The sequence below is a fragment of the Peromyscus eremicus genome, chromosome 1 (assembly GCF_949786415.1).
Source record: "Peromyscus eremicus chromosome 1, PerEre_H2_v1, whole genome shotgun sequence".
NCBI classification, from domain to species: Eukaryota; Metazoa; Chordata; class Mammalia; order Rodentia; family Cricetidae; genus Peromyscus; species Peromyscus eremicus.
In genome coordinates, this window is record NC_081416.1 from 52,771,736 (window position 1) to 52,791,225 (window position 19,490).

The 19,490-nt window shown below is 45.4% G+C and overlaps 1 protein-coding gene and 1 pseudogene across 2 annotated transcripts in view; both read right to left on the reverse strand.

Moving 5' to 3' along the window:
• Window positions 1-14,604, reverse strand: part of LOC131909789 (phospholipase A and acyltransferase 3) — a 28,100-nt gene extending 13,496 nt beyond the window's left edge. Inside the window, exons 1-2 of one of the 2 annotated variants that reach the window (XM_059261639.1) lie at window positions 14,472-14,604; window positions 14,036-14,102 (exon numbers count right to left, since the gene is read on the reverse strand). In XM_059261639.1, coding sequence (XP_059117622.1) covers window positions 14,036-14,050 — 15 coding nt within the window. In that variant the 5' untranslated portion in view covers window positions 14,051-14,102; window positions 14,472-14,604. Of the gene's footprint in view, window positions 1-10,728; window positions 10,849-14,035; window positions 14,103-14,471 lie in introns of those variants that run through there. The other variant, XM_059261631.1, reaches the window with a different exon arrangement.
• Window positions 14,605-17,827: 3,223 nt separating this feature from the next.
• On the reverse strand, window positions 17,828-19,280 carry LOC131902361 (large ribosomal subunit protein P1-like; annotated as a pseudogene).
• Between the last annotated feature and the right edge of the window lie 210 nt (window positions 19,281-19,490).

Genomic DNA, 19,490 nt, shown 5'->3' on the forward strand with positions numbered 1-19,490 from the left:
GATGTCTGTGTGAGGGTGTCAGATCTTGGAGTTAAAGACAGTTGTGAGCTGCCATGTGGGTGCTGGGAATTGAACCCCAGGCCTCTGGAAGAATAGTCAGTGCTCTTAACTGCTGAGCCATCTCTTCAGCCCAAGTATTTTACGTTTTTTAAGATTTAGCTTTTTGCCAGCCAGTGGAGGCAACACACCTTTAATCCCAGCACTCAGGAGGCAGAGGCAGACGGATCTCTGTGAGTTCCAGGCCAGCCTGGTCTACATATCGAGCTCCAGGCCAGCCAGGACTACATAATGAGACCCTGTTCCAAAAGCAAAACAAAACAAAAGAAGAAGTAATAATGAAGACCTAGAGAGAGAGCTCAGTGGTTAAGACTGGTTAAGGTTACTGCTCTTGCAGATAACCCAGTTTCAGTTCCCAGCACCCACATCAGGCAGCTCACAGTTGCCTGTAACTCCAGCTCCAGGATCTGACACTGTATTCAAGGACTCTACAGGCCCTGATCTGCAAGTTCACGTGGTTTTGTATACTTTGTAAATAACTGTTCTCTCTCTGCAACAGCAGGGTTGAGGAGTTGCAACAGAGAATGTGTAGCCTGCTGATCCTAAAGTGTTGGGGCTGGGAGACAACTCAGTAAGTCAAGTGCTTGTTTTGCTTGATATCCATTTGAGCCCTAGAATTCACACAAAAAGTCAGACATGGTGATGTGTGCTTACAGTCCCAGCACTGGGGAGGAGACATGGAGACAGGTGAATCTCTTGCTGTCCAAGCAATCAAGCCTACTTGGCAGCCCGCTCCAGCCAATGAGGAGTGCTGTCAAAAAAAAAAAAAAAAAAGACACGGCCGGGTGCACACCTTTAGTCCCAGCACTCGGGAGGCAGAGCCAGGCGGATCTCTGTGAGTTCAAGGCCAGCCTGGGCTACAGAGTGAGTTCCAGGAAAGGCGCAAAGCTACACAGAGAAACCCTGTCTCAAAAAAACAAAAACAAAAGACACAGAATGTCTTAGTTAGGTTTTGTTTTTTGTTTTTTTGTCTTTTTGGTTTTTTTTTTGTTTGTTTTTTAATTGCTATGAAGAGACACCATGACCACAGCAACTCTTACAAAGAAAACATTTAATTGAGGTGATGGCTTACAGTTTCAGAGGTTCAGTCCATTATCATGACAGGGGCCATGGTGGTGTGCAGGCATATATGGTACTGGTTACATCTTGACCAGAAAGCAGCAGGAAGTTGACTGTCACAATGAGTGAAGCTTGAGAAAAGACCTCAAAGCCCATCTCCACAGAGACATACTTCCTCCAACAAGACTACACCTACTCCAACAAGGCCACACCTCCTAATAGTGCCTCTCCCTTTGGGGGCCATTTTCTTTCAACCCACCATACTGAAGGAACAATATCCACGGTTATTGTTGTGGAGTTCAATGAAGTGGTTTTTTTTTTTTTTATTTTTTGGGGGTTTTTTGTTTTGTTTTGTTTTTTATTTTTTGAGACAGAGTTTCTCTGTGTAGCTTGGGAGCCTGTCCTGGAACTTGCTCTATAGACCAGGCTGGCCTCGAACTCACAGAGATCCACCTGCCTCTGCCTCCCAAGTGCTGGGACTAAAGGTGTGCACCACCACCACCCAGCCTTTAAGATAGGATTTTTGTTTTTTATATATGCATTGGTGTTTTGCCTGCATGAGAGTGTCGGGTACCCTGAAACTGGAGTTACAGACAGTTGGGAGCTGTCATGTGATGGCTGGGAATTGAACCCAGGTCCTGCGGAAGAACAGCCAGTGCTCTTAACCACTGAGCCATCTCTCCAGTCCCTCTGTGAAGTTTTTAAAGGCACAAACCACAATTGTCTCAACTCTGAGGCTTTCTTTTGCCACATGAGGCATTATCATGTTTTGGTTTGTTTTGTTTTTTCTGCGTGAGCAGCAGCTAAGGGAGATTACAGAAGCAGAATGAGAACCTGATCAATGTTTTAGGATGATAATTACACAATAAGGGGAAGGGAATTTTGGGAAATGAACCAGGTGGCTCTGAGATCAGTCTCCTTTTAGGTTGCTGTCAAGATTCAACTGCTGATGGGTCATGGTCTAGAGTGGCTAACCATTAGGCTAAGAATAAGGTCCTGCTGACTCCTAGGTTTTTCTTTTTTCATACAGTAACTTAATTTGAAACTCGGTTTGAAATGGAGCTAGTTTTTAAACATTACGTTATCTTCTGGCCTGGGAACAGTACACACAAACACATACCACACACACAAAAATAATTTTTTTTTTAGATTTATTTTATGTAGGAATGCTATATCTGCTTGTACACCTGCATGCCAGAAGAGGGCATCAGACCCCATTATAGATGGTTGTGAGCCACCATGTGGGTACTGGGAGTTGAAGTCAAGGCCTCTGGAAGAGCAACCAGTGCTCTTTACTGCTGAGCCATCTCTCCGGCTCCCACAAATAACTTTTTTTATTTTTTGTCTAAAGGGGTTGAAAAAGTGGCCCAGCAATTAGGAGTGCATACTGCTCTGGCAGGTCACCCAGGTTTGGTCCCAGGTATGCATATCAGGCAGCTCACAGTCACCCGTAACACCAGGACCAGGGGATGATGACTCTGGCCTCCTCAGGCATCTGCACTCACGTCACACAGACACACACACACACAGACACACACACACACACACACACACACACACACACACACACACACACACTTTGAAATAAGTCTTTTAAAACAATAACCAAAGTGCTTGTTATCTAAAAATTGCTAATCTGATGGACCAGCCTGACTCCATTTTAAAGTTAAAAGCCATTTTGTTATAAGATCAAAATAAGTTCATTTCTGTTTGCTGTAAAATTCAAGTTGACTGTGTTTTTAACCTGTTTCTGGAGTTTGACATGTTCTAACCTATAGAGTTTGACTCATACTTCAGACACATTCTATCCTGATAAGATGTTCTGGCTGGGCAGTAATTGCACACGTCTTTCATCCCAGCACTTGGGAGGCAGAGGCAGGAGGATCTCTGTGAGTTCGAGGCCAGCCTGATCTACAGAGTGAGTTCCAGGACAGACAAGGCCACACAAAGAAAGCCTCTCTCAAAAAAATCGAAAATAAACAAATAAAGTTCTGTCAAACTGATAGGTCAAATAATTTAATCTGACTGCTTCTGCAAAATTTGTTTACCAAATTCTTACATCACCAAATTCCTTTGAAAATCCCCAGTTTACACTTTTTCTCTGCAAAAGAGGCCTGAAAAGTTAACCCACGCTACTCTCTCAAATCCCGCTTTGGAGAGTCAGTCCTATGCATGGTAAATAAAGCTTGCTTTATTGGCTTTAATTTGGGTGGTGGTTTTCATTCTTGCTCAGTTGGGGTCAACATTCTTGGAGGCCCCATTGAGATTAGAGCCCAACCCAATCTCAGGGACCCTCCCTCTGGTCCTCTGGGACTGCTCCCCCCTGCAGTGCACCTGGTCAAGTTCCAAGGCCCAGAACACACTCTTGGTTCCACAGACTACTGAAGTGAGGGACCAAGACAAAAAAAAATCAGCAAACACTTGTGTAAGAAGGCTTCCTCCATCGGTAAGTCATACTAAGGCATCCCCTTCTGTGACATCTGGTACTGGTCTGGTGGGCTACCATCTAGGGACAGTGACATACCTGATGAGGTACACGAATTCCTGTCCAGGGCACAAGTGGGAGGTCACTCAGTGAGTACCAGCAGATTCTACTGGAGGGTCTGAGGTTGGTGGCTCACAAACCTAGTCTGTCTACAGAAGCTGATATAAAACAGGGCTCAGAAGACTCACAGGAGGCGTACCCACTATATATACTTCTGTAGATCTGGAGGACCCAGAAATCCTCAAGGTAATTAACCTGGCCTTTGTAATTCAGTCAGCTTCAGGTGTACATAAGAAAATCCAAAAGATGGATGAGTTTGCAGGAAAGAATCGGTCAGAATTGTTAGAAATAGCCCAAAAAGTGCTGGACAACAGAGACAGCAAGGAAGGTTTTCTAACGAAAATAAATCAGACCACTGTGGCAGCACTACATGCTCCTCATACTTTCAGCCCTGACCAACACCTACAAGAAAAAGAAAAAGCCCTACAAAAGGACCAACGTGCTGCAAGGAATTGGGATAGTGGAAAAGTGAATGACCCCAGTGGAAGCAGGTAGGCCTTCTCCGGCCACAAATCAGCATTCCTCAGTCAAAACCAGTCCTGACTCTGGAAAAGTGGGGGTTGGGGGCGTGGCTCTTTCAGTTTAGGCCTCCGGGAGCCTATGGTAACTTTCTCAATTGGGGGACAACCTGTAAACTTCCTGGTAGACATGGGAGCATCACATTCTGCATTAACGAAGCCCCTGGGACCCCTGGATAAAGGAACAGTGCAAGTACAGGGGGATACGGGGGAAACTAAAAAATATAATTGGACTGCAAAACAGACTTTGGTTTTTATTTTCACTCGGTGGGATCAACAAATCTCTGCTATAAAAGGCCCCAGGAACCCAAGTGAATGCTGTTGCGTTCTGCATAGGGAAAATGGATTGCATTAGCAGAAAGTCCTTTCAGATGCAGGAACAAGGCTGCCTTTTCCAGAATGGGGCTCAGGAACCCCCCAGCCATCACAACACCCGACACAGCACAGGCAGGGACAGCGACAAAGCTGGGACTATGTGCCCACAGGATTTCAGAACAAAGCACTTTTATTTCCCACAAAGAGAGCTGCAGAGGACTGCAGAGCAGCTGTTTTCCTTAGCAAGCAAGGCGAGGGATTTCTGGACTCTGAAATTCATTTTGAAAAACAACCCCAAGTACCTCCTAAGGACCAGATTAAACATATCCTACATATACATGTACATCAGATCATTGATGAGAACAATATGGATTTACATGGGCAAGCATAGAAACAATAATAAAAATTACTTCCAAAAAATCAAGTCAAAGCTGGACATGGGGGCACATGCTTTTAATCCCAGCATTCGGGAGGCAGAGGCAGATGGATCTGTGTGAGTTTGAGGCCAGCCTGGTCTACATAGTGAGTTTCAGGACAGCTAGAGCTACATTAAAAAAAAAAAAAAAAAAAAAAAAAGGCAAGTTGAAGGCTGAGGATGTGGCTCAGTTGGTAGAGTACCTGTCTAGCATGTACAAAGCCATAGGTTCAATCCTCAGCACCACATAAAGCCAAGTGCAGTGGTGCATGCCTGTAATCCCAGCATCTGGGAGGTAAAGGCAAGAGGAGCAGAAATTCATCCTCAGTAAGTTGGAAGCCAGCTTGGGCTTCATGAGACTCAATCTCAAAAAATGCTCCCCCAAAAATGTAAGTTGAAAGACATGATGAGCTTGAGGGTGTAACTCAGTGGTAGGGCACCTGCTTAGCATGCCCAAAGTCCTGGGTTTGATTGCCAGAATCCACTTTCCCCTTAAAAGACATTATTGTTCTATTTCTGCTTAATGCACATTTTTTATACACTTAGAATTAAAATGCATTATATAGTATGCATGATCTCAGGAAAATACTCCAAACTATTGATTACTCCCTACATTGACTGATAGAAATTTGGGAACTCGTATATTTTATTATTCAATTATTTTTTTTAAGATCTATTTATTTATTATGTATACGGTGTTCTGCCTGCAGGCCAGAAGAGGGAACCAGATCTTGTTACAGATGGTTGTGAGCCACCATGTGGTTGCTGGGAATTGAACTCAGGACCTCTGGAAGAGCAGCCAATGCTCTTAACCACTGAGCCATCTCTCCAGCCCTATTAGTCAACTCTTTGAATATTTTTACTGTGAATTACTTTGAAAATAAAATTTTTAAAGATTTGTGTATGAGAGAACACATGTATGTTGTGTGCCTGTGTCTGGGTGAGTGTTCATGTGTGTGTCTGTGTGTGTTCATGTGTATGTGTGCATGTGTGGTGATATTTTGTTTGTGCTATAATAAATAAAGCTTACCTGGATATCAGAGTGCAGAGCTAGCCACTAGTTAACCATAAAGGCCAGGCAGTGGTGGCACACACCTTTGATTCCAGCACTAGGGCAGTGGAGACAGGAAGTGATATGGCTGGGCGGAGAGAGGAATATAAGGTGGGAGGAGACAGGAGCTCAAGCCCTTTCAATCTGAGGATTCCTAGAGGTCAGAAGTCTCTCTAGTGGCTGGCTGCTCTGCTTCTCTGATCTATTAGCTTTCACGCCAATATCTGGCTACTGGTTTTTATTATTAAGACCAATTAGAATTCTCACTTCGTGCATGCGTGTGTTCATATGTGTGTGTTCATGTGTCTGTGCATATGCATGTGTGTACAGAGGCCAGAGGTCAACATCAGGAGTCTTCCTCAGCTGACGTCCACATTATTTTTGAGACAGAGCCTCTCACTGAACCTGAAGTTCACTGGTACAGCTGGGCTGGCAGGCCCATGAACTCCCGGGGTTCTTCTCTCCCCACCCCACCCCCCAATGCCAGGACTGCACACATGTGCCATGGGCCCCATTTTTTAGGTGGGTGCTGAGAATCTAACTTCAGGCCTTCAGCTTGCCCAGCAGGAGCTTTGCTGACTATGCCGTCTCTCCAATCCCATTATTTAAAAAAAGAAAATTTAAGTGAGACTAAAATGCTCACATACTGAATATTCAGTTTTTAAATTGGAAAATGTAGACACCATATGTTACCAAACCCTCATGAAATTGTCTCAGTTAGGAGTATTAATCTTTACTGATTTTCTGGCTTCTAAAATTGTTTAAATAGCTGGGTGGTGGCACACGCCTTTAATTCCAGCATTTGGAAGGCAGAGGCAGGCGGATCTCTATGAATTCAAGGCCAGCCTGGTCTACAGAGTGAATTCCAGGACAGCCAGGACTGTTTCACAAAGAAACCCTGTCTTGAAAAATAAAATAAAACGAGAGAGAGAGAGAGAGAGAGAGAGAGAGAGAGAGAGAGAGAGAGAGAGAGAACAAATAAGAAAAGATGAAGTAAAATATGAATCTGGTTTTGGTTTTGGTTTTGTTTGATGGAAGGGTTAAATGATTTTCTTTACTTTTTTTTTTATATGTATGAGTGTTTTGCCTACATGTATATTTGTGTACCATGTATGTGCCAGATGCCTTCAGATGTCAGAAAAGGGCACTGGATTCCCTTCAACTGGAGTTACAGGCAGTTGTGAGCTTCTGTATGGGTGCTGAAATCTGGGTCTTCTGCAAGAACAGGAAATGCCCTTAGCCTCTTCACTGTCTCTCCATCACTGCTGTTTGTTTTGTTTTGTTTTGTTTTGTTTGTTGAGACAGGGTCTGACTTTGTAGTTCAGGATGACCTCAAACTCACTATACAACTCAGGCTAGCCTCAAACTCATGGTAATCCCCCTGCCTTACCTTCTTAATGCTATAATTATACCACCTTGAAACTTGACAAAAATCAGTAGGTTATATTCTGGAAATATGACTCAATGACTAAAAACACTTGTCATGAAAACCTAATGACCTGAATTCAAACCCCATTATGGAAGGAAAGAACCAACTCCCATAGGTTGTCTGGTTTCCACACGTGTGCCGTAGCACACAGGCTCAGAGAGAGGTGGGAGATGGGGGATAAAATAAATGTAACACATGGGCTGGAGAGATGGCTCAGAGGTTAAGAGCACTGACTGCTCTTCCTGAGTTCAATTCCCAGCAACCACATGGTGGCTCACAACCATCTGTAACGAGATCTGGTGCCCTCTTCTGGCCTGTAGTCATACATGCTGTATACATAATAAATAAATAAATCTTAAAATAAATGTAACATTTTAAATAGTTTTTTTATTTTTTATTTTTTTTTAAAGATTTATTTATTTATTATGTATACAGCATGTATGACCAGAAGAGGGCACCAGATCTCATTACAGATGGTTGTGAGCCACCATGTGGTTGCTGGGAATTGAACTCAGGTCCTCTGGAAGAGCAGTCAGTGCTCTTAACCTCTGAGCCATCTCTCCAGCCCTAAATAGTTTTTTTAAAAGGAAGGTAATGTGGCTGGCTTAGAGCACATGGGAAGAGAGGGAGATTGTTTGGTCAAAGCTGCCAAAGCAGGAGAGGAAGGAAGCATGCTATCACTTGCAGAGAACAGGAAGGCTTTGACTCTGATTTTGACTGACAGCAGCCAACATCAAGGTGTGGGAGGCATGAGAGGCTTGTTCCAGGGCAGGTACCTAAGTGGGTTCCCTGACTGCTGCACTGGGAAAAGGTCATACACAGGGCACTGGAGGAAGCAGGAGAGATAATGATGGCTCTGGCAGACTGTGACAGACTGTGAAACACAGGCTGGACCCACTTGAAGGCAGCCACCAGCTTTTCCAAAGGTTATGGTATTTAAAACAGAGTCGAGCAACAATTAGCAATACTATTCCAAGGACAAAAACCACCATTTCTAGACCAATGTAAAGTAAACTGCTTGCTTTAAACTATTTAGAAATTTAAAAGGTGGGAAAACCTCCAGGATATCTGAAAACTGTGTTTACATTGTCAGGAGGGATTGTTTTAGCCAACAATTCATTTATTCTTTTGCATGATTTACTCACATTTCCATTTATCTTAACCCACTCAACCAACCACCAGCTCTTTATTCAGTGATGGCCATTTAAATGTGCAAGGCATTTAAATGCTTTAGCTTCCTGGGTGATAGATTACAGGCATGGACCACTATGCCTGGCTACTGATAGCTCTGTTTAAACAAGACAGTGATTATGCTTAGGACTCTGTGTTCAAACCAAGGCTCAGCTACTTACTGGAGAGCCCTGGACAAGTTTACTCAAACTCTCCCTGGGCCTTAGTCTCCTTGACCATAAAATGGGGATAGTTATATATGGCACATGATTCAAAGGTTTATCTTGAAGATTAAATAAGTCAATAACTATAAAACACTGGGTAGAGGAGGAAATAGCTCAATAGAAAAAGCATTTGCCGCGCAAGTACCAAAGTCTGAATTTGATCCCAAGAACCCAGTTTAAAAAGAGGAAAAAAAAAGTCAAGGGCCAGGGGTGGTAGCAGTACACACCTTTGATCCCATCACTCTGGAAGCAGAGGGAGTCGGCAGATCTCTATGAGTTCAAGCCCAGTCTACATAGTGAGTTCCAGACCAGCCAAAGCTACACAGAGAGCTAAAACAGAAAGCCAAGTTGGAATAAGTACAAACGACCCAAGTTCACCTGGGTGCCGTCTCTAGGACCCATGTAAAAAGCCAGAAAGGGTGGCATACAGCTAAGCCCAGCACTCCTGCAGCCAGAGGGAGGCAGAGAGGAAGAACATGCCAGCTACCCTGGAGTACACTGCATAGTGGCGGAAACAAGAGAGGCCCCGCCTCAACAAAGTAGCAGGTGAGAACCAATTCCTAAAAGCAATTCTCTGATCTCCACCCAAGCATTACAGCACATAACTAGCCAGTAAAGCCTAACTGGGGATTTCCAGGTAAGCAAGAAATCTGCGACCCCCCCCCCAAAAAAAGGGTAGGGGCTGGAGAGATGCCTCAGTGTTAAGAGCATTGGTTGCTCTTCTAGAAAACACGGGTTTGATTCCCAGCATCCACATGGCAGCTCACAACCCTCTGTAACTCAAGTCCCAGGGAATCTGAGACTCTCTTCTGACTTCTGGGGGCACTGCATGCACACGGCACACAGACATATATGTAGTCAGAACACCCACACACATGAAATAACATAAAAATGAAAGAGGAACAGCACCCAAGACTGTTCTCTTGCCTCCCCATGCACACTACATACATGTGCATATGCACGCCTTTTTATAACACGTGCTCAACGCAGAGGGAATGTTCAGGAATCAGCAGCTTCTGCTGCCATGGTGGGTGGACGCTGTTAGTCTATTTTTATCCAGAAACATCGAGGACACTGTGGCACTTGTGAAACCCAGCCTGAGGGAATTCTCTCCCTGTTCCCAGAAACCACATGCCCCAGCGAATATGAAAAATCTCTTTCACTTTTGATGCTGAGAAAAAGGTCTGGGAGCTTTCAGAAAACAAACAAAAGAAGTCCAGGTCTTGCCAAGAGTGGACTTTTCAATAAGTAGTGGGGGAGTTTCTATGCCAAGGTTTTGAGAAAAGAAAATCTGTGAGGAACTAAGGGCTGATCTGAGATGACTGTATCCCCAGAAACACACCAGGCACCCTTAGAAACTATTCAAACTTCTGGAATCCATCTCTGGGGACTTTCTGGTTAATCAGGACTGTTAATACCTATCCAGTAGTATTTGTGTAAGAAATAACCATGATAATGGCTGAATGCTGTAAAAACCACTTAAACCTATAAGGAAAATGCTAGATAGAGCCTGTGCGGCAGGATAGGTGGGGGGAGGGGAAGAGGCGTAGAAGAAATTGGAAGGGCCTGACAGCCCTGACTTCCCAGCCTCTGGCCTAGAAGAAGAGTAGATAAGACAGACCTGTCCTGACACGTTAGCCTTCCCTGCGCCCCTGCCCAGGCCTCCTGGTCAGTCAGAGAGGGCCAGTGGCAACTCCAGCAGGCACCCAGCATCAGAAGCCCAAATGGCCCAAGCACCCTGCCTGCCCAGACTCACCAGCACCAAACCCCAGGCCTATTCTCTTCCAGGGTAAACCTGGCCCATTTGTGCATTGGGAACCGCCCCACCCCCAATTCACACACCACCACCCAAGACTACTGGGGCATTCACAGACTACCTGGGATCCTGCTAATGCCCCCATTTTATAGATGAGGAAAAGGAGTTCCAAGCTGGCAATGAACTTACCCAAGGCTTCAGAGTTTGTCCAGAAGCCATAGCCAGATTCCACCACAGACTTGCCTGGATTCAAGTATCCAGAGATAAAATAGGATATGAAAACGTGAAAGAGCTGTATATGGGGAACACAGGGAACGCCTGTCAGTCTCTCATATATCGGCCCTCTCTTTGAAAATGAAACCAGCTTCAAGATCCAGTGACAGATAAGCCTCCCTCACCCGCTGCAGAGGGGGGAGCTGTTCCAGGCTCTGTGATCCCAGCCCAGTCTTTTCTGTTCAGGTTTTGGATTTGATTTGGTTTCTCATTGTTGGTGGTAGTTTGTTTTGTTTCCTTGTTGATGATAATGCTGGTGGTAGTGGGTTTTATTTACTTATTTGTTTTTTGTTTTTTCGAGACAGGGTTTCTCTGTGTTGTTTTGGTGCCTGTCCTGGATCTCACTCTGTAGACCAGGCTGGCCTCGAACTCATAGAGATCGGCCTGGCTCTGCCTCCCGAGTGCTGGGATTAAAGGTGTGCACCACCACCGCCTGGCTTATTTATTTTTGAGATGGACATCTTGCTGTATTGACTAGCCTCGTCTCCAACTCTGCATGCCACCTCCCCAGTGGTAGGATTCCAAGTGTGTGTGACCATGCCCAGCTCTATAGCTCTCTTACACAGGATGACTGTAATGAATAGGCTGAGCTAAGGGAATGTGTGACCAGTTTCCATGTGTATCCTAACATCTAGACTAGCCCAGCATGCTGAGGGCTGAGGACTGGATCCACTCTACCAGCATTCAGCCTGGCACTTACAGAGTCTCATCAGAGACTAATGGCCTGGGGAGGGGACACTGTCTACTCCTCCAGCTCCTCCCAGCTTTGAGAGTGACGCTGCAACCCTGCAGGAACAGAAGCCCCCACCACACTTGAGACTCCTCCTCTTCTCTCTCTCCTTTCTTTGCACCCTAACTAACTCCACTGAGAGTCCCCAGATGTCAACCTCAGATCAGGCCTGGCTTAGTGGCACGTGCCTTTAATCCCAGCACCTGGGAGGCTGAGACATGAGGATCTCTTTGAGTTTGAGACCAGCCTGGTCTACATAGTGGATTCCGGAACAGCCAGCACCACATAGACACTCTGTCTCAAAAAAGCAAAACAACAAAACAAAAAAGAAAGCAGTCAGTTAAGGGACTCTGGACTCCTCAGGACTGGAAGGTACATCCTCATCACAGGACTTAAATTTCACTTTTAATTTGAATACTCACTTCCAGGAAACACATCCAAAGTTCAGCAATACAGTGGGTAGAAAATGAAAGCATCTTTCATCCAAACTTCTTACCCGGTTAGAAAGTTTAGGGCAGGGAGAGATCTGGGCTGAACTTTCATGACAGCCTCCTCCCCCATGCCCTGCAGAGGAAGCTACTCAGGCCTCTAGCCACAGCCCTGCATTTTTAGTTTGGGTGTGGGTTTTGTTTTTTTAAACTATCTTCCTTTATTTTTATGTGTATAGGTGTTTTGACTGCACGTATGTCTGTGCATCACATGTGTACAGTGCCTTTGGATGCCAGAAAAGGGTGTCAGATCACTTGGGATTGGAGTTACAGATGGTTGTTGGCTACCATGTGTGTGTGTTGGGACCTGAATCTACGTCCTCTGGAAAGGCATCAGGTGCTCTTAACCACTGAGCCCTGTTTTATTCTGTTTGAGACAAGATCTCTCTACACAGCCCAACTCTGCATCCTCTTGTACAAAGCGCCCAAGTGATGGGATTGCAGGTGTGTGCCAGCATGCCCAGCTTCACAGCCCTGCTGATGGGATGACTACAGCATTGATTGAGCTGAGTGCAGAGAAAAGAGTAATGAGTTTCCCTGCTCAGCCTGAGAGGAGAGGGATCATCAGTAAGATTTAATAACTTCTCTGCAAACCTCCAGTTGGTGCATACTTATTTCTTGTTCTTTTAATTAAATAAAAATGAAAGGGCAGTGAGATGGCTCATCAAGTAAAGGAGATTGCTGCCAAGCCTGACGACCTGAGTTCAAATCTCAGGACCCAGATAGTGAAGAGGAGAACTAACTCCTGCAAGCTGTTCCCTGACTTCCACATGTTTGCCAAGGCATAGGCATGCCCCCAAGCACATGCACAAACAGACACACAAATGTCTTTTTAAAGCCGTCTACTACATGAAAGTTAAATCAAAGAACACACAGTTACACAGTCAAAACACACAACAGAAGCACACATGTATTTTTCAACAGTCAGTTCCTAATGTCTCAGCAGGGTTCAAGCTTTATACGCAGTTTATGGCTCTAACTTCTGTGGTCTTAGTCTTCCTGGGTTTAAACAGAAAACAAAACAGTCTGGTCTGGCAGTACCAGAAACTGAAAGCGCAGCCTGGAACTAGGCTCGTGTGACTATTCTGGGAGCTGCTAACTTTTAAGTGATGTTTCACTCAGGGGAACAGAATAAAGTTGAACTTAATTAAAATCCACAATAGGTACTCAGCTGGAACACAATCCCAAGTGAGTTGTCTGCAAAAACCTACAATCTGAACTAAGTCAATAAAGTCCCTGTTAAAGCGAAGAAGACATTTGCCCAGTTACGATCTCAAGACATCATGAGTTAACCAAGAGGCCAGGGCTGGGTTGTGTCTCAGCTGGTAGAGTGCTTGCCTAGCCTGCAGGAGGGTTTAAAAAAAAACTGAGTATGGGGCCCACATCTATAATTCCAGCACACAAGAGGTGGAGGCAGGAGAATTAGAAGTACAAGGTTGCCCTCACTACATAACAAGTTTGAGGCCAGCCTGAGCTACCTGAAGCCTTGTCTCAGAAACAAAAATGACAAACAAACAAACAAACAAACAAAAAATCAGAAAAGAAAGAGAAGTAGAGATGGAGGAAAGAATGGAACGAAGGGGAAGCCAGAGCTGGGCATTTGCTGGCAGCAGGGATGGTCGTGAAATGAGTCAGTGGACGACAGAAAAGCCCCCTGCCAAGAAGGTTCAACTTCAGACATATCCGCCCCCTCCCCAGGAACCTGTCCGGTGCTCCTGGTTTGGTAGGAAGACCCAACCTCCAACTTGCCTGCCTCTTCTGCCTTCCATTGCGCCTGTTTCAAGCAGGGTGGCTTCCAACCTGCCCACTTCAACAAGTGCTGGCGTCATTCAATAGGTGGCAGCTGACCCACAGCTGATACCTGATGCCAGCAGTGGAAGGAAGTGTGGTTCCTTCACTACAAAGCTCCTCTTCGAAACAGCAAGTCAGACCCCGAAAAGACAAGAGTCTTCATTGAAACACTACCCCCTCCCTGGCCCACCCTGGGCCCCCGTCCCGTACTTACTATGGGTGCTGGCATCTTCTTCGGCGATGTGTGGGGCTCAACTTCAGCTTAGCAGCTGCGTGGATGCCTAAGGCACAGAGGGAGCAGAGCTTATTATGCTTATTATGTCTCTAACAAGAAGCAGGGTCCCCAAATCTCCAGGAGCAGGTGGCTTCTAACAAGACCTCCAACTTCCTCGCCGCCGGCCTCTGATCTGCTCTTCACTTGCACTTGGAAGGACAAATCCCTCGCTGGAAGCCAGGGGCGGCTCACAGGATCCCTGGGCGCTTGCACTCTTTCTGGCCAGGCATTCTCGCGCGTCCCGGCTGCTTTTCTCTGCGCCGGGCGGTTGCCAGGCGGGTGGTAGCTACTCGCCTGACTTGTTTACGCCCGCCCAGCGGCTCTCCAGCTCCCAGACAGCCCGCGGGGACCCGCAGAGGCACCGGGGCATTCTCACCTTTGCTTAGGTCCCAGAAAGAAGTGCTTCACCCTCCTCGGCCAGGAGTAGGCAAGCGAGGCCAGTGCAGTCAGGACTGGTTTAATGGCTGCAAAGTCCGGGCCGCGCCAGGTCACCCCGCCCTCCTCCTGTGACTGGCTAATGAGCGCATCGCCAAGGCCTGCTGTGTCCTCCGGGGTCACTTAGATGCCTCCCTCCTGCTTCGTGCCTGGCCACTGGGCTCCTCTGCCCCAGATTTCCCTGCCCCTGACAGCCTTCACCACACCCCTCTGCCAGTGCCTAATGTGTGAAAACACATCGCATTACTTTTAATCTTTGTACACAAATCATACCAGAGGGTTATTTATCTTTCCACTCAAGAGAGGCACATGCATGTAATCCTAGTATTTGGGAAGCTAAGGCAGGAGAACTGCCATGAGTTCAAAGTTAGCCCGGGCTAACAGTTTGAGACCTTGTCTCCAAAATAAATAAATAAATAAATAAATAAATAAATAAATAAATAAATAAATAAATAAATAAATAAATAAATAAAAATAATAATAGCTGGGCCTAGTGGTTCATGCCTTTGGTTTCTGCACTCAGGAGGCAGGGCTACACAGAGACCTTGCCTCAAAAATTAAAAACATAATAATAAAGATAAAAACAACAATATCAGTAATATGGGGCTGAAGAGATGGCTCAGGGGATAAGAGCACTTGATGCCCTTGCAGAAGGCCTAGGTTTGGTTCCCAGTACACACAGGATGGCTGACAACCTTGGGTGACTCCACTTCCAGGGGACCCGATGCCCTCTTCTGACATCACTGAGTACCAGGCACACACCTGACGCAGATGTAGACATGCTGACAAAACACACATACTCGTTGTTGTGGGTACTCACCGGAGACAGCTGCTCGGACATGGGTTTAACAATAGAATGTCTTTACTAGCTGGACAGCAATTACATTGGGTGTTCAGGCTCTCAGTGTAGCCCCGAGCCTTTCTCAAGGAGCTTTTAAATACGAAACCATGTTCTGGGCTGACATACTTCTGTTAACAAGAACACCCAGCCAGAAGCGGAACTACAGAAGCCAAAAAGCAAGGTTAGTACATTTAGAGACTTTCCCAGAACTATGCGGACTTGAGGTCTTTATTTTAGTTTTGGCAGGTGGTGCTGTGTGCTGAGTTTCAGAGCCTGAATAGTATTTCCATCATGGAGTCAGCTGTTCTAAGGTCTCAGGGGCTACTAAGTCTGAGGCCCTGTTATACTCATAAAACAAATTTCAAAATATTTTTTAATTGGAGTTAAAAAAATATACCCCTGACATTTTGATAGAGGAACTTTGAATGTGTAATCTCTTTTGGTTTCCTTTTCAGTATTCAGAGAACATTTTATTAGTTTCTGTAATCAAACCTACGTGAATACAACCTTAAGTGTTTAAAACCCTACCACAAGCCGAGCGGTGGTGGCGCACGCCTTTAATCCCAGCACTCGGGAGGTAGAGCCAGGAGGATATCTGTGAGTTTGCGGCCAGCCTGGTCTACCAAGTGAGCTCCAGGAAAGGTACAAAGCTACACAGAGAAACCTTGTCTCGAAAAAACCAAAAAAAAAAAAAACCTACCACAAATGAAAAAAAGCAAAATAAACATTTTGGGCCAATATGGCTGTTAACTTCTGTACAATGCTCTCTTCTGTTTCCTAAAATCAGGAGATGAGGCCTGGATGGTGGTGGCACACGCCTTTAAACTCAGCTCTCAGGAGGGAGAAGCATAAAGATCTCAGTGAGTTCAAGGCCAGTTAGGGTTACGTAGTGAGACCCTGTCTCATAAACAAAATAAAACAATAATAAAGCAGGAAGTGAAATTCCCGTATGACAGCTTCCCTCACTATATCAGAAAGAAACCATCATCCAGAGGCCCTGGATTCCATTCCCAGCACCACCCCAAGAAGATAATAATAACTTGCTGTTTCAGTCTTCCCACTTAAGTACTTCCGCAGACCTTAGCTATCCTTTGTCCACAGTATAGAGTAACTGACTCTTCCCGAGCTGCTTCCTGGGGTCCTTGTCTCCTCCTCTTCTTCACACTCCCTATTTCTTTCTGATCCTGGGAGTGGCACTTGGGGTCTCATGGACACTAGCAATTGCAGTTGGGTCACAAGTCCATAAGTCTTCATTTCTCCATGCAAACCCCTGTGATACACAAAACTTGAGTCAGAGAAACCTGTATGCTTTTTCTCCTGTTCATCTATGTCATGTCCGTTTAAGTCTAAAAGCCAACCAGGAGTTGAGGGTAGAGTTGGATTTTTGCCTTTCCCTACAAATCTGTGTGAAACTTAAAAGCCAGCCAAAGGGAAGGGTTTGGTGGCATACAGCTGCACCCTGAGGCAGAAGATCACTAGAGTCTGGAAGTTCCAGACCAGCCTGGTCAACATAGAGACCTCAGTACAAGTGGGAGAGGTAGGGACAACTAGGAATTGTAGATCCAGCTGAAAAGACTTTTAACTTTAAGCCATAATATATCCCCAAATGTCTTCATATATATCCCCAGTGGCACACAGCATTTTATGACTGAATGAATGACCAAGCATAGTCCCTTTTTCTGCACTGGGCTTGGACTCCACAGAAGTAAAATAAATTCTTTTTTTTTAAAAAAAAAAAAAAAAAAAAAAAAAGGTTGTAAGATGAATTGCTAAACAACCTTATTAATAAAAATTTTTAAAAAAACCCAAAGCCAGATGGGGTGAAAGCTGAGAGATCAGAAGAATAGGACAAACCACAGCCAACCTCACCTCACCAACTCCTCAGCTTCCAGAGAGACCTACTTCCTGTATACTCATGTCTATATGCCTTTTTTTTCTTTTTGGTTTTTTCCAGACAGAGTTTCTCTGTAGCTTTGGGCCTGTCCTGGAACTCACTCTGTAGACCAAGCTAGCCTCAAACTCACAAAGATCCTCCTGTCTCTGCCTCCCAAGTGCTGGAATTAAAGGTGTGTGCCACCACTGCTCCGTCTATATGCCTTTCTGTTCTGCCATCTCACTTTCTCTCTCCACACAGCTACATCACTTCCTGTCTGTCTGTAAAGATCTCCAGACCTCTATGGTTAGTGCTGGGATTAAAAGTGTGTACCACCATGCCTGGCTCTGTTCCCAGTGTGGCCTTGAACTCACAGAGATCTGGATGGATCTCTGCCTCCTGAATGGTAGGATTAAAGGTGTGTGCTACCATTTCCTGACTTCTATGTTTATTGTAGTGGCTGGCTTTTTCCTCTGATTCTCAGATAAGCTTTATTGGGGTACACAGATAAAATATCAACAGGTTCAGCTTTTTATTGGACATGTTAACAAAAAAGGTTTAGTCAAAAAGACCAAAGTCTGTGTCAGGCCATGTCATCATCAAACTCCTCAGATTCTTCCTTCTTTGCTTCCACTTTCTTCTCCTCAGCTGGGGCAGCAGCCGTGGAGGGGCAGGACCGCCTGCCGGCACAGCTCCAGCTGCTGGAGAAGGCCCAGCTCCTACATTGCAGATGAGGCTCCCAATGTTGACATTGGCCAGGGGCTTTGCAAACAAGCCAGGCCAGGTTCAACACTGACACCAGCTGCTTTAAGGAGGTCACTGATCTTATCCTCCATGACCGTCACCTCATAGTCATGCAGGATGAGGGTGGAATAGATGCAGGTGAGCTCAGACATGGAGGCTATGTTTCAGACTGCTGGCTCAGTGCTGGTTACAGGAAGAAGTGAGGGCCTCACTACAACGTGGCCTTAGCTTCCTTGGAAGAACCAAGCACCTTGGCGGCAACTGAGGGAAGGCTAAAATGAATTTTTGTTTGTTTGTTTTTTAAAGACAGGGTTTCTCTGTGTAACAGCCCTGGCTGTCTGGCTGTCTCTCGAACTCACAGAGATCTGCCTGCCTCTACCTCCCAAGTGCTGGGATGGAAGGCGTGCACCCCACCGCCCAGCTCTAAAATGAATTCTTAATCATATCTATATTTCTCCATTCCATGCCAAAACTGAGCCTTTGAAGTGAGACTGCCCAGGCCAAACCCTGGCCTTGCCCTTGCTACTTTAAGAGACCACAGTGTGTAGATTCCTCTGAACCTCATTCTGTTTATCTGTAAAATGGTTTGCTGAATGCTATTAGACAATGTATAAGAATATATTTCCCAAAGGAAGATCTCATTAAGCTGCTGAGCACTGTCTGCCATGTGGTAAGTCCTTGTTGAGGATGTGTTAGTAACAAGAGAGGCACACGGTCATCCATATCACAGGATATTCACCTGCTTCTTGATAAGAAGAGTCAACATTAATAAATGCCATTGTTTTATGTGCTCTATCCCTCAACCAATCCATGGCTAAGCACATTGGGCTAGTGACTGTAAGGTCATCTAAACCCAGGACGTGGCTGGTGAGACAGCTGGGCAGGTAAAAATGTTTGCCACTTTAGCCTCAACCTGTGTTAGATCCCAGGACCTGCACAGTGGGAGGGAATGACTCCTGCAAGTTCTCACCTGCACATATGAACCATGGCATATTCTCCCTCTCTCTCTCTCTCTCTCTCTCTCTCTCTCTCTCTCTCTCTCTCTCTCTCTCACTCACTCTCTCTCTCACTCTCATGCGCTCTGTCTCAACTGTAATAAAGTAAATAAAACAAAGATGGAAGATATTTTGTGTAGTAGTAATTCTGGCAGTAGAATCCAGCGTTAGGCAGGCTATAGCCCTACCACTGAGCTCTATCCCCAACCTAGGAGCATTTTGGGAAGCCCATATTGGCTTCTGCTTTTCCTCATACTCTGCTTCTAGATGGGCCCAGCTGTCACCTCCATTGCCCATCTTTCCTAATACTGTGCCAGACACAAACAAAACAAATTATACGGGAATGGTCTAGTCAGAGAGCTTCAGATTTTTACCTTTCACCCCATTCTGCAATACTCATTAAGAAGTTGCTGTGAGACGCCAGCACTGTCACTAGACTGCCCTTAACATGCCAAAGACAGGGCAGCTCGTACAGGAAAGGTCTATTTGGTTCACCTCAGCATATGG